Source organism: Cyrtonyx montezumae, unplaced genomic scaffold (assembly GCF_038088225.1).
Source record: "Cyrtonyx montezumae isolate F1298 unplaced genomic scaffold, pur_monq_1.0 scaffold_17, whole genome shotgun sequence".
Classification (NCBI taxonomy): domain Eukaryota; kingdom Metazoa; phylum Chordata; class Aves; order Galliformes; family Odontophoridae; genus Cyrtonyx; species Cyrtonyx montezumae.
Genome location: NW_027071903.1, coordinates 23,350,000 through 23,376,127, shown reverse-complemented (window position 1 = coordinate 23,376,127; position 26,128 = coordinate 23,350,000). Strand labels below are relative to the sequence as shown.

Sequence of the window (26,128 nt, the reverse complement as noted above, 5' to 3'; positions counted from 1 at the left end):
GATTGATAAAGGCATGTGATTTTTCTAACACCAGGTGAGAGCAACTCTGGAAAAAGTAAGAAAGAAAATGTATGGGGAGTATGATGAAATGAAACGAAAAATACAGCAGCTTACGAGTGAACTGAAAGTAAGTATGCATTCACCTGTAGGGAAACCATATGATAGTAACTGTCCCTGTACTATCTATTTACCTTTTCCCTCCAGGAAGGTAAAGTAGGACAGGGATGCTTTTGTATATGGAATTAGTTGCCTGGTTATTGGAAATGAAAGATAATCTTGATAGCATTGCCTGGGTGCACGTTCATTCTAGATGACGTGGGAATTATTGGAGATCTTTATAGCAGTAAGCTGCCAGGTGAAATGAAAAAATATTGATTATATAATTAGGAGTAATCTGTGCAACTTAAAGTTGTAGTTTGAACAGACTGCTCTGTTTTACTAACTGTAATGTTTAAATATGATAATAAAAGAAATATCAGTGTTCTTTAGTGTGTGACAGTCCTAAAATGGCGTACCTTGTGGCTCTTAATAGAACCTTTTTCTTAGACGAACTCTCTTTCTTTTGTGCTTTTTCAGTAAGAGCTGTTGCAGTCTGTACCATTTGTCTTAAACTATTGAGTTCTTTGGTCCAAAAAATCACTGACAACCTGCTGTGGATTTTATATTCAATATTATTATTCACAGCTTTGGTTCAGAGGAAGCTTTTTTAATTAAATATATTCTAACTTCAAGGATCTGGGACTCTGACTCATGCCTTTCTTACCTTCTTGTTTGGAGTCTGTCAGGTCCCTGTGTACTGTATTTATGTATAAAGAACAGAACACAGAACAAAATTCTGTGTCAAGTACTATAAAAATATAAAAAATAAATTCACCCCAACTTGAGAGGAGGGAGGGAAAAAGTGAATTTTTGTGAAATGAACAGTCTTCATGATGCTGACAATATGCAGCCCCCATCCAGCACCATGCAGGCAAATGCTGGCTCAGATGCAGCTTTGTCTTCCTTGTGGCTGATCCTTACTGAATAGCCACAATGATATTCTATGCTTCCAGATCCTCCACTTGACCAGTGGAAATCCTACATGAGTCTGAAAATCTCTCTTAATAGTTTTCTGACTGCCTCTGACAGAATCTCCAGTTCTGAAGCAAATAAACAGTTTACAAATGATTCCTTATGAAGTTAATGGCACACTGAGACATCCCCCCTCTCATACACATGCTTTCTTAATAACTGAGAGTGCCCGAAGAAAACACAGGTGTTCTTCTATCTAATAACATATGCTTTTTAAATTTTTTTTGTTTGTTTGTTTTCTACATGACTGACATCTTCCATGCTGCGTGAGGATCCTGTCTAAAATCCTTTCTGTACTCTTAGCTTCAGCTTTGAACACTGCTTTTTTTCCCATCAATTTCCAGGACTACTTTTTGTTCATTAAGTTAGTTTGAAGTTTGTACTTCAAATACTCTACCTTGGGCAGTAAGTTTCTTCACACAAATTCTTATCTTGCTACTGTAAAAAAATTTTTTAATGCTTTGGATAAAGCATTTCTGTTTTCATTTGTTTTTAACTGAGCACACATTTGTATAGAACAGTAACTATATAGCTTCTGCTTCCTGGGCTGACCTAATCTATATATAACTTAGCTACTAAACACTAATTTATCTTCATACTGATCACTGATGCTCTTATGCTTTAACAAGAAACACATCTGTCTGGTCCATCACATAAATCCAAGTTGGGCTGGCTTCCATTAGTAACAACTTTCTTCCTTATTACTGAATGGTTCCTGATTGTTTACTCAGTTTGGGTTTCTGTCACCTCTTAAATGGTGTTTTATGATTTTATTTCTTCAAGTTTTTAAGCATGCGTGTGCACGTATGTGTGTGCAGAACAAAAGAAGACAGATTTTCACACATCATAGTTCTCTGCTGACTTCTCCTGCCTGCTTCGTATTGCTTCATCCTTTGGTCCTCTTGATGTTGCTTCTTTACATATCCAATTAGTCGCTTCCTTCTCAATTAAAGCTATTCTTTCATTCACCCAAACCTTTCTCGATTTCTTCATTTCTTGCATTCTTCTGATTTTCACCAGCAGCCCACTTACACTGTATATATGAGCTTTCTGAATAGACATCTGTCAAATATCCTCTTGTCCTTTCTGTAAGGAACAGATTTTACGCTGATTACATGTCAGCAGCAGATATAGACACTTCCGCTTTATTTCTGTTAGCATATATGCATTATATATTTTGCTTGTTTGCTTTTGAGGTACAGGGATGTGGTTTGGGGTCTATATATTTTAAGCATCCTAGTACTGTGAAAGTTAGCCATGGGATCTATCAATTCTGTAGGTCCTTTTGAGAGAATAGGTAAACTTGATCATTATTCTATATAAAACTTCTTTTTTTTTCCTGCTCAGGTGACAAATGCTCATCAGGAATCCTTAGAGAATCATGTGCGAGTGCAGGCTGCAGCCTTAGATAGCTTTAGTGAAATGAACAGCTCCTTGACATCAGCATCAATAGACTTGCAGGTACATTTTAACAGCTGTTTCACAGCTGACAACTTCCTTTTCTGACATGGATTTAAAAGAGTATGTTAAACATGAATAACAAAAATAGTTTCTAACACTAAACAAGTCCGTAAAGTATTGTCTTGGATACCTGAGGCAGATAATTTATCAAACTAAGGAAAAAAATACAGCAGCTGTTTTGTAACAAAGATTGTGCAGTCGAGAGATACTGATCTGCTGCAGATCTAATGCATGTCTCTACAAAATACCTTAAGGTGAAAATGTGATTTGTTCTGTGTTGTGCAAAACAGAACACCTCCTGGCTCTCCTACCTTTACTATTTAATAGAAATGGAAGTGGCATGTGTGGATGCTAACCACCTTTGAGCTTTATATACCTGTGAAATTTTGGGGGGAGGGAGAAGGTGGGAATGTTTTTTCTGTTTTAAGTGATTTCAAATTCCCATGTATCTAAACTTAAAAGTTCCTGTTTTCTCGTATGTCGCTGTTTTTCTCACTTTAGTGTGTTTTATATGTATGGCCCTTGGAGAGAAGAAAGGAAGATTACTGGGAGTAGTATTTGTACTTAAATGTATCCATATTCCTTCCTCTTTTTGTAGTGTTCCGGGACTTGATTTCAATGATTATATTCCTCATGGAAACACCTTCTAGCAAACCAAATACAACTAAGTTGAGAATTTTAAATGTTAAAACTTGCAAAATCGTTCATACTACACTGACAAATTGGGATTCCCTTAAATGTTGGTTGAGTATCTTGACTATCTTAGCTCACTGAATTATTTGTGGATCTTAACATGTGTTTTGCCTCTTTGTTTCAGAAAACTCTGGTGGATGTTACTTTGGAGAACACTGATATAAGGGAACAAATAAGGAATTTAAAACACACACATGAGCAATCTATGGAAAAGCTGAGAGAGAAGCAAAAACAACTGGAAACAGCACAAATTGAAAATCAGTTATTGAAATTAAAGGTGCAGTATATAAGCTCCCCTGAAAATATTGCACAGTAAGAGCCTTAGGAGTATATTAAATGAATTCCTTGGCTCTATTTGTAAAGGATTAATCATCCATCATGCCTCGCTCATTCCCTAGAGCTGTTGTATTCCTTTGAATTGATTATGTTTTGATAACAAAGTATCTCAGCTGGCAACAGTCGGTCTCCTCCTAACATGGGATTACTATCCAGGCATGTTGGCAGGTGGAAGTTCAAACTGTTAAGCTGTTAACTGTTAATTAATGTCCACTGATGTAAGTTAAGAGATTTTATAACTTTGCACAATGCTATACAATGTCTTGATGTTGAGTTTGTTTGTATGGTATTGTCTAATTTTTAATAGGTAATCTTCTAAATTTTATGACCATACAGTCAACTGATGTGTAACAGTGAGTATTTTGGAAAGACAATTAAGCTATTTATTTCAGAGAAATACAGAGGAATAAATGTATAGTTTTATATGGCAGTACACTTGACCATTTTCTTAATTCTTCTTCCTGTCTGCCAAGTGTGTTCCTTTAATTTCCTTTAAATGAAAGAAAAACACCTCTTCTGTAAACCTTTTTCTCTCTGGTTTACTTATGTTTTATTTATTCAGAGAAGATGTTTCTTTTTGGCTCTCTAGTGACCTGCATTTATGCTTAATGATGAATTGTTAAAAGAGAAATGACTAACATTAGCTTATTTCAACTGACAATTTATTTCCTATTTTCTTTTCATAATGAAGCTTTACAAGCTGTAAAAGTAGTCCCTCTCAAAAAGTGCAAATTACTGCCTCTGTCCCTGTTTTTGTCTGGGTGAGGTGCCCAGGGGGAAATTGCAGTACAAGTGGAATCCTTCAGAGCTTGGTCTCTTTGCAAGGGATGAAACATGCTGTTGTTGTCCTACAGGGCAGTAGGAAACTTGTTCCTACCATGCAAGATAAACACAAGGGTTTAATAGACCTCTTCAGTCCTTGAAGTGATGAAAAAAGGAAAAATAAACAAAACCTTGAAATCAGAACCAGGTATTTTGTGGTTGTATGATCAGCAGGGACCACTTAAATCTTTGCCCAGATGTATTCTCCTCCTCCCTGCTGTAGCTCCCACAGCATGTTAGTATAACCTTCTCTGATTTCTAGTATCTCTAGTAAGGGAAATAAGTCCTGGATGAGCTCTTCTACTCTGCTTTTATTGCAACTTACGTAGTAAATGGGTTTAAGCTGTGAATGTCCTATCTAGCATTTAATCACTGAGGATGTATTTCAGCGAGTGTTTTGAACCACCCTAAGGGGGAAATCCTGTCTCTGAACTGCCATTCTTGCCCTCTTCCTTGTTGCAGTAGTAGAGTTGCTTGCTCTATGGTTAAAAATTAACCCTCTCCAACCCCTGGCTCTATTAATTTTCAGCCTGGGCTTTTTCTCTGATCAACTTTGCTCCGTGTTCATCCCATTTCTTGTGCTTGCACAAAGAGCAGTACATGAAAAAGCAAGATTGAGGAAAGTGCAACTGTGTCTTCTAGTTAAAAAAACACACTTAGATTCAGCTTAAGGTAATACTGCTTTAAGAGTTCATGGTCATCTAGAAATAGGAGCTAATTCTCTCTAAAATACACTTTCATAAAATGACAAGAGTCTCCAAATGACTTGGAGACTGTTATGGAAGGGCTCAGTATAGAATTGTGGTCTGATCCTGAAGAAGCAATGGTTGGTTAAATCTAGGCACCATGAAATTTGATGAAATGTTAACTTCCACAAATTTGAATGAGTTCTACATTGGCAGTGTTGTAAATGATCTTTCCACTAATGAAAATCAGCTTCAATTATGTCAAATTTATAGCAAGATGGAGCTGAAATTCAAGGTGATAGTTTCATATCATATGTATGTCCTGCAGAGATCTGTGCTTTATTAACTTCTGAGTCAACTGTGACTTTCATTCTTTCCCCTTGTTGTAGGTGGAATCCTCACAAGAAGCCAATGCTGAAGTCATGAGAGAGATGACGAGAAAACTGTATAATCAATATGAGGAAAAAATGAGAGAAGAAGAGCAGAAACATAAAGCTGAGAAGGAAATCCTTCTAGTATGTATATTTGGTCTGTAAAAGCATGTCATTTCTCAAACTCCCAGTGGTCCAGAGTATGCATAGCTTCTTTCTTTGTAACTAGTCAAGCCACCATTACAAAGTTTTTGAAGCTATTGGAGTTGTAGGGCTGAGCAAAAAGTATGTTCAAACACAGCAGCAGTAATGATAGTGTAGACTTCAAAATTTGAAATTAAGTATTTTGATTTTTTTTAATTTACTTCTGATCTTCTTTAAAAAATAATTATAAAAAAGAATACTTTTGTGCAATTTTAGTGATATTTTCAAAGGGGGAGGTAGGGAAAGTTTCTCTGGATGCTATTTAGACAGTAACTCTTCCTATCTCCTTGTTTTAGTCCATCCACAAGTAAAACCTTTTTTTGAATGGTTTGTCATGTTCTCTTAAGACAGATGACTGAGATTGACAGCAGATTCCCTAGCCTGTTCCTATTCCTACTGTTTTACATGTGAGGAAAGTACCCAGCTGAATAGGGTAAAAGCTGTACGTTGGAATAGCATAGTTTCTCATGCTGTTACTTCACTGCATAGGAACAAATATCTTAAGAAATTGTTGAATATTTTTCTCACACTTTCATAATGATAGTTTACAATACCTCTGTGTTTCAAAATGCCCCAGATCTTTTGTTCTATACATGTTTTGGATCACAGCTCTTCCAGATTTCTAGGCAAGTGTACTGAAAAGCTTTGAGCTTTGCTTATAAACTGCTATCCTGCTTCTACAGCCTAAGAATGGTTTTATTTCTCATTAATGTACTGTATGTTGTTGTGACTGTAAATGTTCTTACATGAAGGAGGAAACCAATCGGCTTCTGAAGGCTATTGAGGAGTCAAATAAGAAGATGCAGATTACAGAAACAACTATACAGGAGAAAGACCAGAGAATTGGCGAGCTGGATCGGTTAATTGAGCGCATGGAAGAGGTATGAGAGTTAGTTGCTTGTTATATTTAAAGGCAATGCAGAAGTACCTGAAGGGAATTCTATTCATTTTTTTTTAGTTGCCTGTTGCTCAGTACACTACTCAGTGATTTACCATTTCTGTTATTGCATCCATGTAAATAAATTCACCTGGACTATTGAGGAGACACTGTGACCAAATGATTTCTTCTACTTTTCTGATAATTACAGTCAGAGCTGCTTTATGTAGTAAAGCATCATTTTAAGGAATGACTTCAAAAAGTACTGTTTTGTCTTCCTGCAATGTACATGGTTTCCTGAGCCTAGTGAATTAATCATAATTGACCCAAAAGCTCATAGAAACGTTGTTGGTAGGTCCAGAAAAATGTATTTTAGTTAGGTACAGATCTTGATAATAAACTATTAATAGTTCTGATTGGAATCAAATCTCCAAATTTCTCCTCATTTGAATGCAGTGCTAAGCTGAAGGCTTCAAACTAAAAGGTTTTGCATTTTCTTTGTGGATGTGTAGCAGCCACTTCAGTTTTCCCTGTAGATTTCTAATTCGTTTTGATAATAGCTCAGAATATTTTGGGAAGGGAAGAAAAGCTTACCTAAAATGCATTTCAATCGAAAATCTAGCTTCTTCCTTTTCTGACAGTATTAAAAAATATTTCTCCCTCTAGCTCAATAACCCTTACTTAAAATATAATTGAGAACTGTTTCTTCGAGGATTGCCTTTTAAATCTCTGAAAGTAGAAATGCTTTGAGACATTTATCTCTTGCTATGCTGGCAGCACAACTATAAAACTAGTCCCAGCAGTTCTTGTATTGTTACTTTTTATTTCCCACCTTTTCTTCTTCTTTCTTATGGATTTTGCTCCAGTTCAACATTTTCTGTAGCATTCATATGATTATTATTCTAATGTATTATTATGCCTGTGAGTATCACAATACTTTCTCTTCCCTGATATTTTTTATCAGAATCACATTTGTTGGATCTTCTCAAATATCTGATACTGATTCATATATCCTCCATTTCCAACAGTTACAGTGAAATTTCTTCTTCATTTTATAGTATCGTTCACTGAACTAAGAATGAATATTATTGTTTAATTCTTTGGCTGTATAGAGTCATGCTAAAGGGATAGGAGCAGCCCTTTTAAAAGCTTCCAGTACTGTAGGATGTACTTTGGTGTCTCTCATTTAATTAAATAGCAGGCATCTTTAGAGGTCTGGGTCTTGCTATCTAGAGTACGTAAGCAGAGAATGTACTGGGAAATTCATTCTAGTAAGTAAAGAGAACGTAATCTTCTGTTTTTACAAGTGAAATGTTTTTTCACCAACTTCAGTATAAACTTCAGTATAGTAAATATTTGCTACTGCTGAGGAATATATATTTAATAGCCAGTCTTGTTGCCTTAACTGGTTAGTTTTGTGTGCATTTATATTGAGCCTCTTCTGTTTAACACTTACAAGTCTTATTAGTAGAATTAAAGATTACACTGAGGAATCATGTCAGCTTAACAGGCCATTTTAGCAGCTCCATTAACTTCATCTGGGCTCCAGCCTATTGCTTGTGAGTATTATGTGATGAGTAAAGGACTGCAATACCTTTCTTACAGTACAGATGAGTTTCTTTCATTCAGCTATTTAATTTGGTCTCATCTACTTGATATTTGTAGAGTAAAACAGAATGCCTCTGTTAAATTCCCATTAAATTGGATAGCAGATTCCTGTGTTTATTTGCATTCTCTCAATTCCCAAGTTCTCACAGATCGTCACAAACACTTTGTGGATGCCTGGAAAAAGATGTTTTTGGAGAGGGGAAACAGAGCAAAAGCTTTTATCTCTGCCTTGAACTGAGAAATCTTTTTGGAAGGATAATGTGAAAAATATGACACTTATGTAGTTAAAGATTGTGATGATTTGTGTCTTCATTCAAAAATGTCAGTTTCAAGTATCACTGTACATCTTCAAATGGTTAGTGTGAAAGTCTGGTCTGATTTCAATGGATAGCTGGAATTTGCTTTTATTATTTCAATCTGTAATCCTCAGATACAAGAAATGCATGAATCCTCTGTAACAGCTGTAAATTTGTTTAATTACTTTCTATTTTCATTTCACAAATTGTCTTTTGAATTGCAATTAAATATGCTTAGTGAAGTCTTTACATTTTGACGTATGGAGAACTGAGGGATGCTATTCCATTTCTTGTTTAGGAGCGTCAGCAGCTGCAAAAACAACTGGAACTAAGTGAATTACAAATGTCCGAAGCAAAATCTGAAAACAGCTCTGACAGTGAGAGGTGAGATACATCTTGTTTGTGGAATAGTATTGCTAGATAGCTTTAGGGGTTGTTGAGTTAGTTGGTTTGTGTTTAGACATCTGAATTTTATTTTTCCTAACTCGAAATCTGCAACTTAGGAGAGATTGTCCATCTGACAATTTCTTTATTTAGATTTAAAAAATATATATGAAGAGGATTAATTTTTGAAACAAATCACTTCCATACGTTTTTCCTGAAAAGTTGTTTGGAAACACACAGAATATGTTTTAGGTGCAATGTATAACAACCTATTTAATGGGTTGCGTTTTTCTTAAATCTGCATTCCCAAATTCATTTTATTATAACCTTAACTACAAATACCTTGCTCATCACCTTCTAGATTGTGGAATACAGCTCTAAAAGAAAAGATACCCTGTATCAATATTAAGGTGTAGGAGAAAATAAGCTGTAGGATAAAAAAAGTTCACCTTTGATAAGACGAACTCATGAAGAGAGCAAGAGTTTTTGCATATGACTGTCAACTTGTCTTTTGTATAGAAGAACAGGGAATATGTTTCAAGTTTAGAGGAGCTGGTCTACAAACGTGGGGAACATATGCACATGAACAAAATGAAGGTGTGGAAAAATTCTGTCATATAGCATCACAGTGAAGAAATAGGCTGTGAAGTTATTTGAGGAAAGTGAGAGTGATGTTGGCAGTGAGACCTCTGTGAATGGTTGTTCTGGAAAGCATGAGGCGAAGAAGGAAGAGCTAACGGTGTGGTGGCACCTGAGCGTGCTGCTTCTGCCCAAGGATGGTGTGTGCATCCACTGCTACTTCTTTGGGACCAACACAGCACCACAAGTAGGCATAAGAAAGTTCAATGCAAAGCCTGGGTAAAGATGGGTTATAAGCAGAAACCGAATAAGCATACTTGATTACTATTGATATTTCTGGGGACCTAGAAACTCAGTTTTCAAGTTCTGGCATCCTACTGTTCTATATGAAGCACAAACACAAGAGGAAGTTCCTGCTCAGAGCACCTTATTGCCTAGTTGCATTGATCTGTGACCACTGATCATTGGTTTCAGGGAAATAATGGCTTTTCATGTCAGTCTGTTAAAGTAACATTTTAAGGCATATGGATGTTCCATGCAACATAGAATGTGTAGATAAAAAATGATGGCCTTCTTTCCTTTGCCATGATGAGAGGATAGTTTCCATACTCAGCAAGTTTGCTGATGATACAAAGCTGGGAGGAATGGCTGACACACTGGAAGGCTGTGCTGCCATTCAGTGAGATCTGGACAGGCTGGAAGGTTGGGCAGAGAGGAACCAGATGAGGTTTAACAAGAGCAAGTGTAGAGACTTGTACCTAGAGAGGAATAATTGCATGCATCAGTACAGGTTGGGAGATGACCTGCTGGAGAGAAGCTCTGAGGAGAGGTACCTAGGGGTCCTGGTGGATGACATATTGGCCATGAGCCAGCAGTGTGCCCTGGTGGCCAAGAAGGCCAATGGCATCCTGGGGTGCATTAAGAAGAGCATGGCCAGCAGGTTGAGGGAGGTGACCCTCCCCCTCTACTCTGCCCTGGTGAGGCCTGACCTGGAGTATTGTGTCCAGTTCTGAGCTCCTCTGTACAAAAAAGACAGGGATCTGCTGGAAGGAGATGATAAAGGTCCTGGAGCACCTGTCTTATGAGGAAAAGCTGGGAGACCTGGGTCTATACAGCTTTGAAAAAAGAAGACTTAGATGAGATCTGATCCATAAATATCTAAATATATATATCTAAATATATATATTTCTTATATATTCTTTCTATATATATTTATAATATATCTAAATATATATATATATATCTGGTCTATAAATATCTAAAGTGCAGAAGGCAAAGAGTTGAGGCTGGACTCTTTTCAGCAGTGCATGACAATAGGACAAGGAGAAATGGTCACAGTCTGAAGCGTAGGAATTTCTGCACAAGTGAGCACAAGAACTTCTTCACAGTGGCACAGGCTGCACAGAGAGGTGGTGGAGTCTCCTTCTCTGGAGACATTCAAGACCTGCCTGGACGCCTACCTGTGCAACCTGGGCTAGGGAGCTGCTTTGGCAGGGGGTTGCATTCAGTGATCTCTCTAGAGGTCTCTTCCAGCCCCTACAAATCTGTGAAGCTTTTTATAGAGAGGAAACAGCGTACAATTCAGACATTCAATAGAATCATGTCATGCAGTTTGCCATCTGCTGCTTTTCCTTAAAATGGTTGTTCTGTTTGCAGCTTCAGCAGTTTCTTCTACTGTGTACAGAGCAAGATTAAAAAATTCTTTTTGTGCTTGATTCCCCTCCTCCACTTCTCAAATCTTATCTGGTCCTGTACCTATGAGTACAGAAGTTTATTTTGCAAGTAGCAAATTGCTCTTATTTTAGAATTTCAAGAACTGTATATTCGGATAAAAATGGAGGAGGTCATGGCCAGTATGCCAATACTATCTTAAATGTTCCCTCCTTGTTTCAGCGTTTGGTAGGTGTTCAGAGGATGTCCTATTTCTGTGCTAAATGGATTTGAAGAAAAGCAGAATCTCTCTACAGAGCCATAGATGCAAACTTTAAACATCCATAGCAACTCTTGCTGACTGTTGATCACTTATTTCTACTTCTACTCCAGTTAGCTTTCTGCTACTGTTGGCAACGATGCCAAATCCTCAATTCACAGCTGCCCAGTAGTAGAGCACTTAAAAGGACAGCTGGAGATGTGTTTCCTTGAATTCTATTTAGTTTATTTTTCCAAAAGGTTTGCAGGCAGTAATAAGCCAGGATAAACGTGTCTTTCGGGTGATAAAAGATATAGTTGTCGAAATGCCTTTTACTTCAAGAAAAAAAACAGATTTCTCAAGATGAGCTTTATTATGTTTTTTAATTGTCAGCAGTTTGGGCTCTGAGTAAGTGTGCCAGAATGTCAGGGAAAGGTGAGTTAACTTGGGTGGAGACATCTACTTAAGACTACAAGACTACCATTAAAATGTACTTTAGACAAATAAAATTCACATCTGCCAGTGGAATTTGACTTGCCTGCTTCTGGACCTGATTTTCTTGATTTGTGGTGAGATTGTGGCAGTTTGTTCTTGTTTTGCTTCTACTGCATACCTTCTCACTTACATGTTTAACCCTTCCATCTTTTGCTAGGTCACAGCATTTGGAGGAGGTAGCAGCTAGCCTAAGGGAGAGAATAAAGCATCTGGATGATATGGTCCACTGCCAACAGAAGAAAGTTAAGCACATGGTTGAGGAGGTGAGATCCAGTAGAACGATGTATTTTGAGTCTTCTGGGAACATTGATTCTTCTTCATACATAATCCAGAGAGCTGTGTTCTATATGCTGTTTCCTTATGCCACCTTAGTTACAAATGCAGTGGAAGATGAGTTAAACATCTGGAAACAGTGAAGCAGAAAGGCACGGTGAAGGCAGTTTAACCCCATGGCTTTGGGTTGTATACTTTAGGATATCTTTAATTCTGGAACTCTTTGTGTCAATGCATGAAACACACTTATTATATACAACTTAGTTTGAAGCATTCAGATTAGTTAAGGGTCTTCTTCCTATACATGAGTGGAAGGCAGTCAGACAGAAGTATTATGCTAAGCTTTGCTATTTCACAGAGTAAAGGCATTCATGAAATATCTTTTTTTTAGTCTTTGGATGTCACATATCCACAAAATCATGTTTGGAAACTTCTAATCTAAGGCACTCACAATGTGCTGTTAGAGGTTATCTGATTAGACATGGAGTTTTTCTATTTTTATCAAGGTGGTATTATATACACCTCTACCTGTATAATATTTGCCTGTATCTTTCTTGGCTTATATGTTGGTTACAAGATTCTGATGGAGTTCTGCTTTATGACCAGATGAGTGATACTAAGAGATCCTATTTTATGTGCAGTGAGTAGAAAAGAAGTGGAATGGAAAAACTGTTTCTAGATCAGCTTGCCATTTTTAATATTCTCAAGCATCATATCAGATGGTCATTATACCACAGTATTCTATTAAGGAAAATATCTCTAATCTAATAATCTAATCTATCTACTTAAAGCATTACTGGAACAATTATTATTATCCTGGAGTCTGGTTTATATCTCATTAAACCAACAATAATATTATGAAGTTGCTTTTCTTCTAATCGAAATTACTAGGGAACTTGACACTTTGTGATATAGGTGTGTGTCAATCCAGATGATTCTAGCAGTACTGCATTACGTAACTAAGTATATTCTAAACTGCTCAGTGTAACCAGACCTCTAGTGGGCTGTATTGGTATAGCAAATATTTTCAATTCCATTGTGTGTTTTGGCAAAAACATGTATAAAGCTTGGGCCAATAATGGTTATATCATAAGTGCCAGTTTTAATTGGTAAATTTAGCATTCTGAATCCTTGTAACATGCACTTACTGGCGTGTTCATCTACACAGAAAGCTCTTCAAGATCTTTTGGTCATCCTATTTAAAGAGCAGAATGTTTGATGACTAACTCACTACTTAGTTGTCAAATATATCTACTTTATCTGATGCCTGACCACCTGCTGTTCAAAATCAGTTAAATGATCCTTTATTACTCTGTAGTCCCAGAGGATACATTCTTACTCTCTTCTTTATTGTATATTTTAGTTTTTCTTTTAATACAGTTGAGAGCTGCATGAATGCTTGAATTGCCTTATGATTAGAGAACTAAGTGAAGATTTTTAGCAGATACTTGATCAGGTCAGATGGTGCCAAGTAAAGTAGGCACTTAGTGTTTTTAATTGGTGGTGTCTGTGGTGTGTGTTTGTGCTGTGTTTCAGTAAATATCTATCTTATTGCTGGCATGCTGCTTTAATTAAAGGCTTAAAAATAGTGGCTATAACTGGCTGCAGAGAGTTGTAGTTGTCCACCATTGGAAAGATAAGCACTGCAGATGTTTGTGCACTTTGAAAAACAGGGCTTCCCATGCATGTAGTATTTTTTATACTTTGATGTATACTTAAGAGGTGGGATGTTGAAAGAGAATGCTGTCTGAAGAGACTCTTTTGAAGATCAGTTTAAACTAGTGAGCAGTATCACTAAGATGGTTTTTCTAGGGTGAATAGCTCTGCTGAGTCCTAGAAAATGTGTACATCAGAGTGCATCTGAACACATATCTTCTCTGCATTAAATCTAATGTAATGCAGAATGTAGGGACTAGCAAGATCCAGGAAAATGTCACAAAAATCTCCCATGTATCTTGTTACTGAAATACTTTCATGGCTGGTATCTATAAAATAGAAAGATTTATGAAAATGTTAAAACAGTTAATAACTTGTATTTAAATAATAAAATTGGGAAATAATGACTTGGCAGCTGGGGAAGCATGCTTTCTGAAGCACGTCGGTTTTTTTTTTTTTTATGCATAGGATCAGACTGAGCACAGGCTAATCTGGGAAACCCAGAATAGAAATGGAAAGAAAGAAAATAGTCAAAATTATCAGCAGAACTTTTTTTAGATGCTGAAAAAAACTAGGCAAGAAAAGTGGCTAAGTACTTGCTTGACTGCAGGATGAGCACATCACCTAGTAATAAGGTTTTTAGTATTCATCTTGGTATATTCAGGACTAGATCTGAAGTATAAGGGGGAATTTATTCCTCCAGTGTAAACTACAGTGGGTTTGTGCTGTTAGAATCTTCAGTATAGACAAAGTGCAGCTATGGAAAGGAACGCTGCTTCAAAGGGGTGCTGAGCAAACAAAAAATGCTGCTTCAAATTCATGCAGAGAATATCAGAACTGAAAAAGTACTGAGACAAATCTGATGGCTGAGAAATCACAAAATAGACTGCTATTCAGTCCTTTTTAGGGAAAGATGATGGGCCAAGTGCAATTGATAAATGAGAGGCTTTCTGTAAAAGAAGAGTAAGCAGTCTGAGGGAGAGTGAAAAAAAGCTTTAATAGCAGAGTTTTTAGATGCAACAGGCAGCTCTAACACCTTCATTGCTGTTCTGATGACATTTAAAATGTTAGAAGGCTGTGGTCAGTCCTAATGCAGGCATGCAGGAAAGGAGACACTGACAGAGAAGCATCACTTGTAGTAGGCATGAAATAAAACAGTATTCAAGTCTTTTCCATCATGCTAGTACTGAGCGCAGTAGTTATGCAACCCGCCTTTGGTGGAACTGAACCCAGGCAAGAGGATAGTCGTGGTTCAGTGTACTCATGCTCCTTAGCAAATAAATCGTTTGCTTCTGATTTTTGTCTCTGAAAATAAATCCTCCCATCTCAGGCATTATTAGAAACCTCTTCAATTTGACCTAGACAGGCCAGTCATAAATTAGGCATAAGCATGGAAAGCATCTTTGAGAAGAAAATGGAAGATAGAGGAAAAAAAAAACCAACAACAAAACACAAAACCAACATCACTCACACAACTGTTCTTCAGCTTCGTAGGGATCCTCTGCTGTGAGAACCAAGATCAGAGCCAATTAGAGCAAGAGCTGATCTGAAAGTTATCCAGCATTGGCTTGAAGCCATTGGACAGAAACTGGAAAAGATTAAAGGCTGATGGTTTTTTCCCTGTGTTGAACTTGTTTGTTAAAGAAATGTTTACTCCCAGTTTAGTGCAAATTTTAGATGGAATGCTGGCAGCTGAAAGTGCAGGACTTGCATTTGGCAGGTGTGCAGAAACCCAGCCCCTATCTCTTCCTATTTGTATTTATGGCTGGGCAGAGTCGCCTTCAAAGGCGACCCAAGAAAAAGGCAGCTCTGTCAGAGGCAGAATTTTGCAAGGGAGAGTCTCAGTACAGAAGCTGGAAGGATGAACACTTCAGACAATACCACTAAGGAGTCTTCAGTGCAGAGACTGTTCTGGGCAGGCAGATGCAGGCACAGGGGCCTATGGGAATGCAAGGGAAGGTGCAACCATGTTTTTTTAATGGCAGTACTAGTTCAGTGAGAGAGATGAAAGCTTGCTCTTTTCACTTATCCATTCTACGTGGTCAGTCAGTTTAACCCACCCGTGCCAGTATAGGAAATGGGAAGCGGTTTAGTTTGATAATAAAGCTAAAAATCTTCAGATCAAATGCAAAATTTGAATAAGCAACGAAAGCATTTATTGACTTTATTTCAAACCTTGTGAGATTAGGAGATCTTTCGATTTGATACCTGTGCAACTGAAATTGAAACAGACTGCAGTTCATGTCACAGAAAGCTTACTTTATGTGTTATATTATTACACTGTTAAGAAAAGGAGAGGGGAGAAATTTAGCGTATTTAGATTTGTAAGCATAGTGAATGGATTGATGTAGATATAGGGAGCTGTTCTGAAGGGGACTGAAAGAGAAGGTTTTTGATTCCATGGCACAAAATTATCTGCGGAACTCAGATTTCACATAGAATTCCCTAACTACTGAATTGAACTGTCTCTAGGTCATGGCCCATGAGTTGTTCTCCAGCTTTAGTCTCAGATTCGTTGGATAATAAAAGCTGACCAAACAACAGAGAGAAGTCGTGTCCTGTTCTGTTGTGGAAGATACTTGCATGAAAGGACAAAATACTAATGAGCAAATGATGTTTTATGTTGCACAAATGGAGAATAAAGAAGAAATTTTCCCAATGAAGATTTAATAACCAGCTGAGAACGTCTCTATCAAGATATTTGAACTCCAGACAAACTGAAAAATAGCCCAGCTTTAATACGGAAGTACAGTTTTAGGTCAAGTAAAAGAAGCCACACAGAAGGATGAGAGGATGACGAGATGGAGTGATCAGCCCCACAGACAGATGTCAAATTATTATCAACCAAGTCTGCTTTATATAGTACATACATTAAAACGGAAACAATGACAAAAGGCAAAACAAACAAACAAAAAAAACAACAACACAAAAGACACAACAACAAATGCAGAAAGAAAGTCACCTTGGGAGCCTGAAAGAAGATATATGGCAGAACATAAATAATACCCCTTTCCCTGCCCCACTTTGTTCATGAGTTTGGCACGTTCCAGTGGACTTGAGTAATGTAATACATTGCTTATCTACTGGCAAAAGAACCACGACTGTTTTGGTGAGAGTGTTTATATATGCATACCATCAGTGCTTTCAGTTAGGAACTGCCTGGCCAAGTCGTTAATTAGGAGACTTACACATTACTGAAGTAGTTTCTAAATAGTTGGGTTGAAGTGTTAGACGAGGTGTGGATGTTTATAGTCCATTGGAACATCTTGGCCCTATGGGTCAATTTCAGCAATAGATGCACATTAAAGACTGCTGTGATGTATTCGTACAGCTGACTAGTTTGGGACAGTGCAGTAATTTAGTTGTTACTTCTTCTTTACATAAAAATAGGAGTTTTGAAGTAGCAAGTATTGAGGAGTCACACAGTATATTTAAGGGGAATATTTTTTTAAAAGATGTTAATTCCTATTTGCTGCATTGCGTTCCATGAACAAAATTTCAACACTAGACTCTGATAAATACTACTTAAGTTTCAGTAACATTTTGGAATCTTGGGTAAAATCTTGCTTTCTGTATACAGCAACTGTCTCTGAAGTTCAGGCTGATGTTGCATTGTCTTGTATGTCTTGTTTTATATAATGTAATAAGTGTTTGTCCTTTATTTAGTTATATTTATGACCAGTTCGTTAATGTCTCTGTATCAGTGTTACAGATGAATAATATATAACACTTAACTATATTAGCACTGTCATATTCCGATAAATATTTTAAATTGATTGGCAATATAAAGTGGTAAATGTTGAATTTACCTAACAGCTGCATCTGTTCTAATTCAGTAGTTCACTGCATGTTTCACGTCTCCAATACTGTGACTAAGTATGCAGATTAAAATCAGGTTTGCTATTTTAGACTTTATCAATGTTCTGTTATTTAACACTTGAATTCTAACTTCTTCTTTATCCCTTAGTTGCTTCATAATGCTGTTGATTTCCTTCCTAATAACACCACTTCTCCAGAATTTTCTTTTAAGCCTCACAAACTTCCTCTTGACTGTTCTTAGACTGTTCTTAGGTCCATGAAACCAATTTAATGTTGTTGGCTTATACATCTAGCTTTCAATTTTTACTGAAGCAAAGTTGGTTGATAGAGCAAGAGGAATTCAGAAATGCTGTTCATCCCAGAAAGTATTTACACCATCCTTTCAAGTAGCATGATGAATTCATCTGGTATTTGAGGAGACATACTGACAACCCTGTAGGGTGCTGTAGTGAGAAATAGATATATTTTCATTGATAGGTTGGACAACAAGAATTGAATTTTCTGGGAAATACTGCAAGAAAAGGTTGCTGTCTGGAATTTGGGAGAGTTTGAGCACGGTGACCTTGAGATTTTATGAGGAGAATACATAGAAGTTGTAACAGCAGTGGGACTATGACAGAGTAAGGGGGAGCTTGGAAAAAGTGCTGTGGCAATATTAGTTCTCAGCTATTAGATAAATTCAGCAACATTCTCATTGCCCATGGGGTCTTAATGTGCTGATTCAGATCACTGTAAATTGCAGTGGATTTGTGTAATGCAAGCTGTGCACCTAACACAATCTGCATGGATTTTTATGGATCTGGCTGTGACTGAGAGATATCAGGTGCCCTTCTTTCCTGTGCCAAGTGTGGGGGAAGTGAAGTGGGGTGAGCAAAGGAATTGCTGAAAAGCACATGGTGCCTCTCAGTCCTTGGAAGACCAGGTAAGTTACAGTACTATCACTTGGGCCTTGTTGCTGTTCCCTTCCCAATTTCTGGAATAGTCAGCAGTCACCCAACATGAAAAGTAAAGACAGGAGCAATAAATGCAGTAGAGTAGGTTTGCTAGATGAAAGGTTGATGGTATGTCCCAGGATTACTAAATTCATAATTGTACTGTTAGGACAATTGTCTCCAAAGGAATGGTTGAGTTGTTAATACAAACTATGTTGTTAAGGAAATTTTGTTTGATTTCTTACTGTGAGTATGAAGAAATACAGGTGGAGAATTGGAGGGAAAATGATGGCTAGTGAATCTTGCAATGCAAGGCAGAGAAGAAATGAGTGCTAGGGAAAAGTCTGAGCATTTGTAGACAAGGTTGGAAGGAGAGAAGCTGACAGATATACTTCTGTAGTGCTTGTAGAAAATGATGGAGAAATCTGAGAGGGTAGTTTTGCAAAATACAGATTTGGGAGCAAGGTGCTGAGTTGGCAGTGAGCTGAAATGCTAAAGTCTGCAGACACAGCAAGGATGAGGTGGATTATAGGCTTTGGGTATTGCCCAAAGAAAACATAGGAAGATCTTGGTGATATTTTTGGACTGGACTGGAGTCAGTCCAGCAATAAGTCAGTCCAAGGAAGTTTGGAGTATTTGACTTGTACTAATTTGTTTCTAATGCTAGAATGCCCTGGCGACCAGTTGGACCCTTAGTTCAATGTAGTGTTTGAACTATCCTGCTTCTGCTTTCTTTGTCCTTACCTCACATTCAACCCATCTACCACTCTGCCATCTGTTACTTTTTCTCTCACTTTACGCCACTCATTGGATCAAAGACCCTCTCAAGACTAGGTTTTGTGCAGTGTACATTCATGGTGCTCTGAGCATTATGATCTTAGTTTAGTTTGCTATAATTAACATTTTTTTAATAGAAAACAAAACAAAATATCATTAGGTAGCTAGACATTATTTTTGAAGAACTTTTACCCATTGTCAGCATTAGAGGCCATTGTTCGTTACATTCCTCTCTCGAAGGAAATATTGCTCTTTTACTTTACACAATGTGTTTTATTTAAATTAACGGAATTAAGACTTAATTTTATTTAATACAGTAATATAATATAATCCTCCAGACTTATTCCTGTTTTTCTGTAAGTGAATGTCCACCTTGAAGGGTAATCAAATCTGTCTTGTTCGCTCACTGTCATCCTTATGCTAATGGCAGAAGACGGTGTACGCTCATTTTTTTATTCAGTAAATAAACTTCTGTAGTAAACTACTCTGGTGGGATGTGTCATCCATGTCAAGCCTGTGAGAAGGCTTAAAGGTGTTTCAAAACATAGCCGGGAGTTGTTTTAGCCTTTGGTCAGCAGTAGTGCTGAGGCAACTAGTGCTGGGGGCTGCAGCATGCCTATATGTAGAAGGGGTGCCCTGCTGTGTTCTCACCCGAATCCTTCTGCAGTGGCCTCGCAGGGTCGCTCTGCTGCATCTGAGGGGGAGGCTGCAGTACTGCTGTTTTCCTGGCCCTATAAAAGCACCCCCAATTTTAACAACTGCTGAATTTATTTCTACAAAATATGTTTGACTTGTACAGCTGTTTTGGACTGACTTCATAATGTTGTGAAGATCCACTGAAAGGTTTTATATAAGCTACTTAATTTACAGCCTTATCGTATCTGGATAGTCTAATCACTCAGTTCTGGTTTACCGGTAGAATATGGTTGTTTGTGTGTGATAATGCAGCATTGCAATGTTGGCTCTTCTCCATACGTTAGAAAGAGAAGGCATATTTTAAAATTCTGGCATAGTTCTTTAGAAGGCCAACATAGGTTGATCTAGTGGTTCTGACTGATGTTATGTAAACATGTCACAAGGAGGCAGCGAGTTCTGCTGTCTGTTGTCCGTTCTCTCAGAGGAAAACCAAAGAAAGTGCACCATATTTTTGGGTTTAGTTAGAATTGTCTAGAGCAAAGGCCTTTAAATCAGAGATGGATTTTTCCTGAGTTTGTTTTGTTACGTGGCAATGTTTACTTTTTTTTTTTTCCAGGTAAATTCATGTATGGTCTTTATATAAACAACTGTATGGGATGACTGCTAATTCGTGGGTTAAAGCAGTCTGTGAATAAGTATACATTGCTGAACAACAACTGTAATAAAATCAAACATCTTTTCTTCCTGTAGTATCTTTTTCCTCCTTTTCCTAACTCCATTAGATCAAATGTCTTTGTTTTATTTTTCTTCGCAGATTGAAATGCTAAGAAAGAAAGTCAAAGAAAAGGAATTATTTATAATACAGCTTTTAGACAAAATTTCTTTCTTAGAATGTGAGGTAAGGCATTATATAATTTTATGGAACCCAATAAAATTGAAACCGGTGTCACCTGATGCTTCTTGAATGCATGTTTACTCCATATACTTGCTATTCTTCAGTAAACAAAACTTTGCTGAAATTAAACACCCATCACAAGATGAATGTATGTCATACAACATCTCTATACTTCCATTATAGAGTTTGTGCTGCTGTTTCTCAGCTTCCTCGGGCTGAGAGAGAAGTAGGCAGCAGGAGATAACAAGTATGGGTAGAAGGTAGCCTGGGATTTTGGTGGTCATGAGGGTTACTATATTTCCACATCTGTGCTCCACGTGATGACTTTATCTACTCAGTGAATGGGGGTGGATGTACAGTTTCAATGTTAGCTTTGTTATCATACGATTTTAAAGCAGGATCATCAGTACTTAAAACAGAAACTGCTGAAAAAAGATGGTTGATTTATTGTATTCCCCAGAAATAGGGACTGTTTTATTTTCTCAGTAAATACTTCTACTTTATTTCTTATGGAGGAAAGCCAGATTGAAATTGTATTTTCTCATTTAATTAAATAATTAACAAAGCTAAAATAAACTTGTGTTGAAAATCACTTTTTTCCAGAATAAAGAATTACAAGATAAATTGGACTATTTAATGGAAAATCAACCAAAGACCCATGTAGAAACCAGAGATGCTGGTGTAGGATGTGATCTTCCATCTAGGTATTTCAATTTTCTTGTTAATAGCAAACTTTTTCACAATGTCCCTTAATCAGCACTATGTCAGTACACAGTTAAGAGCGGATGGTTGAGTTCTGCAAAATGTTCCTAGTTTTCAAAGAGCGCCTAGTAGATACTACATGTAATGCACTTCAATGAGTTGAGCAGTTTTAGATGCAGATATATTACTGACCCTTGGGCAGTGCTTAGTTGCAGTGACATGAAAAGCTAGAAGAGATATGGCTTTGTGAAATATGGAAAATATGAGGAATTATGTCTGCTAGCACCATAACAGGAGACAGTGGACAGCACTGCCCTGAGCCTGTTCAGTGAGCTTTACTCATGTTCCACAGAATGCATGAAAGGCCACGCTGAAGGGGAGGTAACACCAACAGTAGCATTTAGAACTGCAGAAATTTTTGAAACTATCCTAGCTCTAAATGGACAACTGCCAAGGAAACAGCACAGTCTGTCACCTGAACACTCGGATGCTTTTCTGTGTTCTCTGATGATGGGTAAAGATTCAGGCATAGTGCCTCCCCTTCTCCATCTCCTGTTCCTTAATCCCAAACACTGCAGCAGGGTCACACTGAGCCCTGGTAGTAGTGCTATCAACTTTCACTTGAATCACTCCCCAAGGAAATCACCACAAGGGAGGGTGTAAGGTAAGGAGGATCATTGTGTATTACTTTAACTACCACCAGGTAAACTAGTACATCTCAACTGCCCTGCAGATTGAATCATTTTGTTTGATTTTGTGGATACTTGCATGCAAATTTGTCAGCATTGGCCATGTTTTTTTTTAATCAAATATTATTTTCAGCATTATAGAAAAGAAATACAGAACATATCAAACACATTGAATAGTTTAATTTTAGCCTGTCAATATCAATAACAAGGCACAGGTTCATTGCAGTGTCACTTTCAGTCCAGTCATCTGATGCTCTGACATTAACCCTGTAATTTCTTCTTGTATCCTTAACAGTACAAGTAATGATAACGGAAGATCTCCTGAAAGCACAAGGCCAATAAGGACATACATCCCATTCAAGAGAGTGTTGGAATATAGCACAAAGAACAGTACCTCTTGAGCATTCAAGTCAATGTGCTTTCTAAATACAAACAAGTATTTTGCGCCTTTGCAGCTTGATTAGATAATTTTTTATCAAGTCATAGAGAAGAACAGCAGCATGGAGTCTTGCTAAATTTATCCTGAAAGCAGCTTCTAGTAGCTTCCTATCTGAAGTTACTACTGACATTAACTGTGAGGGAGATGGGCAAGAAGTGGGATGAATGAAACGGCAGTCTATATTGCTTCTTTAGAAGCTGTCTAGTGCAATGTGTCATTTCAAATACCTACATGGAAGGGGTTGTATAGCTGTACAGATTTTCTTGAAATGTGTTCTAATTCCGTTTGTACGATGAATCTCTATTTTATTTTCAATACTACTAGAAACAAAATCTAAAACTACCTTGGTAGAGGGCATTAATCTCAAAGCTCCACCTTTGTGTACAGTGTGAGAGCTGCTCCTACTTGTCATAGAGACCTGCAGTGATTCCATTCACACAGAACAAGTTGACTAGGAACCACCATTCTCTTGCTGAGAGGGAGAAATGCAACTGGGATGTTCTCAGAAAATTCCCTCTACGCGTACAGATGAATGTTGTGTTTGTTGCTCAAAATATAAAGCAATATAGCATCTTTATGATGGATTTTGTTTTGTTGGATGAATATGTGGTTTGTACTTCCTACTCACAGGGCAGAGTGACCACTGGTGATACATTCTCCTGTAACTGTGTAGGAAAATCCCTGTTGCTTTTTTCAGGTTCCTTTTGCATTACAAGAAGGAATTCTCAGAGAACAGCATATTGCCTGCAGTAACCTGCAGTTCCTGCCATTCCTACATCAGTAACTATCCTGAATGAATACTTTGGTTTTGAATAAGTTTTCATTCCCACCAAACACTTAAAATCTTATCCCTGACTTCAGAGTACCAGCAGAATGACTGCATCTAACTACTGCATTTATTTACATAGTCTTATTTTTCACATTTTGTTTTGATCTCCCAGCTTTATTGAAATAAACAAGTTTAGTATTTTCTTGTAGTCCTGTTAACATCAATGTGTGGCAAGTTTTTTCTATTACAGCAACTGCTATAGAAAACAAACACATTATGTTCTGTATAATTCTTGTGTCAAATGTGAAACCAAGGAGGTATTCACCTTGTCACAGGGCTGCATAAAGTAATTGCTTATGTCTCCAGTCTACTGCAAGTTCTTAAACTCAGTACTGTCTGTTCAGTTAATACACTCAAAGTTGTATTTAAAATAATATTTACCTCATAATCCCAAACTTATTTCTGCATTCTTTCACAGTTTTCTTAATTTGCTAGAAAAGTTTGTTTATTCTGTAACTGTGCTGTTTAACTACTAAGTAAAGAAGTCTGTGTTGGAGGATGGATTGGAGGATGTTTTGATGCAGTACAGGTACCTCACAGGAACACAAAATTGCTTGGTGTAATTAAAGCAAAAGCAAAATAAAACGAGAAACTGAAACTTCTCGAGCTTTTATGCTTGGATTATCATCCATTTGCACGTGAGCTACTTTTCTTCCTTATGACCTGATCAACTTTTGAGAACTTAGAATGGTCATTCTTTCTAAAAAGTCAGACGTAGTATTGCAGATTCTATAATGCGTAGAATTGAAGAAATACTCCTGCCAAAGCCACTGACAAGAACATAGGCTATCTACTGTTGAGGTAAGCCTGTAATCTTTATTGGGATAGAAGGCACAGCATTAACAGTTGCTCAGTATTACTTTTAACAAGAAAAATTCAAAATTTTACCAAGTTAACTTTATAGCTCTAAATGGAGCCTCATGTTGAGTTTGCATGCGATGGAGTGAAAAGTATCTCCTAGATTTCAAAAGGGAAAACAGCTGCTGAACAGAAATTATAATACACGTTTACTGAAGTTGCTTCTCCCAGAGAAGAGGTGCAAAAGCTCTGGAGTGGGAAAGAGCTTGAAAAGGAGATCCCTGAGAATTAAGAATTCTGTTCCCTATAAAAAGGTCCTCCAAACAAAGCACCATCTCATTGTGCATAGCAGAGGAATATCAAATACTGGAATATCAAAGATGAGAAAACAGCTGACACATGATGAAGCTGTAGCCTTAACCCCACATAGTGTATTCTTGATTGAAGTTTTGATGATTGAGTGTGTTTGGAAGATTTGAGTTCCCAAATAACAGTTAATTTGACCAACAACTAATGAATTAGGTTATGTACAGCAAAGATCTGGGAGTTGAACTCTAAATACAAAAGCATTTTAAATGGAAATGTTTACAGATGAATCCAAAAGATGATGGGTAATGACCCAACCCGAATTCCAGGCACAAGTTTTGTATGTGTGTAATCATGTCGCCCTCTAGTGGCCCACAGAAGCAAAAAATATTAGCTGTTAATTGGACAGTATGTTCTGAAGAGAAAAATACTGAAGACTACCCGCAGCTGGCCATACTAATATCCGTTCTGGATGCAGCCTCAGTTCATTACCAGCCTGTTACCATTTTATGCGGCCAAAAAGCCTTGTTGCAGGATTGTATTAACTGTGATTGGTGAGTTATGTTCAAAATAAGATTAACCAATGAAGGTTTTATTTATAGATAAAAGGAAATGCAAGTTGTTACGATATAAAGACATTAATCATAAGGTTTAATTAAGTAAAAATACTTCATTGATCTGCCTGGTTTTGGCCAGAATTCAGAAAACAGAGTCTCATAGCTACATGTTCAGACTGTAGTAGTAGAGAGCAGGATGAAATATCAAAATGTTTTGATACAGACTTCAAAAGGAAGTTAATTCTGCTTATAATATAATTCTGAGAGTATCTCTGAAAATACTTCCACTTGCAGAATGGTGATCATCTGCTCAGAACTGCACCCAGACAGCAGAAATCTCTCCCGCACAGCTTTTCCATGTAAATTCTATTTATGCTGTATTGTAGAGTATTTTGATATTCAGTGCATTGGATGGCCGTTATTTGATTGAACTATTGATCTAAATTTGGTAGCTGGGAAGAACAGGAGAGGAACAGTATTTATTTAATTGTGTTGTATGAAAGTATACAGCTTTCCAGTCAAATCAACAGCAGTGTGAATTATCAGAGAGAATAACAAAGCTGGCTGAAGAGACTTTAGCACTTCAGTACAAGTTTTGAAAATTGAGATTGGAATGCTTAGTACTATTAACATTAGCAAGTAGTGACATTTCTGTAAACATAATAAGAGCCATATAGGTAGGTCCAAGGAAGTGCATTAAATATAAGTCAATTGTATGACTTCATTTGTACCATGGCAAGTGTTCTTCTGTGATTTATTCCAGATCTTCTGGAAAGTATTTTGGGATACAGTTTTCATACATGCTGTGTAAATAATGCAATTACACTGTATGCTTTTAAAACATCCTGTATGTAAGACTTGAAAAGGATAAACTGCAATAAATATTGTATTTAAACTTTCCATTCTGTTGTGTAAATATTCGGAAATAAACTTACCTTAAAACCTCACAAGCTCTTACTCTGCATAATCTTGTTTGTTCAAAACATGTATGAATGCAAAAGTGGTTGCTCTGCAGCCTGCAATCCTTG

The 26,128-nt window shown here is 37.2% G+C and overlaps 1 protein-coding gene across 4 annotated transcripts in view; it reads left to right on the top strand.

Annotated features, from left to right (window-relative positions):
* Positions 1–24,041, top strand: part of MYZAP (myocardial zonula adherens protein) — a 40,733-nt gene extending 16,692 nt beyond the window's left edge. For 2 of the 4 annotated variants that reach the window (XM_065733807.1, XM_065733808.1), the window contains exons 4-13: positions 35–127; positions 2,419–2,532; positions 3,350–3,502; positions 5,459–5,584; positions 6,397–6,525; positions 8,724–8,809; positions 11,950–12,055; positions 20,700–20,783; positions 21,384–21,484; positions 22,467–24,041. In XM_065733807.1, coding sequence (XP_065589879.1) covers positions 35–127; positions 2,419–2,532; positions 3,350–3,502; positions 5,459–5,584; positions 6,397–6,525; positions 8,724–8,809; positions 11,950–12,055; positions 20,700–20,783; positions 21,384–21,484; positions 22,467–22,572 — 1,098 coding nt within the window. In that variant the 3' untranslated portion in view covers positions 22,573–24,041. Of the gene's footprint in view, positions 1–34; positions 128–2,418; positions 2,533–3,349; positions 3,503–5,458; positions 5,585–6,396; positions 6,526–8,723; positions 8,810–11,949; positions 12,056–16,193; positions 16,613–20,699; positions 20,784–21,383; positions 21,485–22,466 lie in introns of those variants that run through there. The other 2 variants (XM_065733809.1, XM_065733810.1) reach the window with 2 other exon arrangements.
* The last annotated feature ends 2,087 nt before the right edge of the window (positions 24,042–26,128 follow it).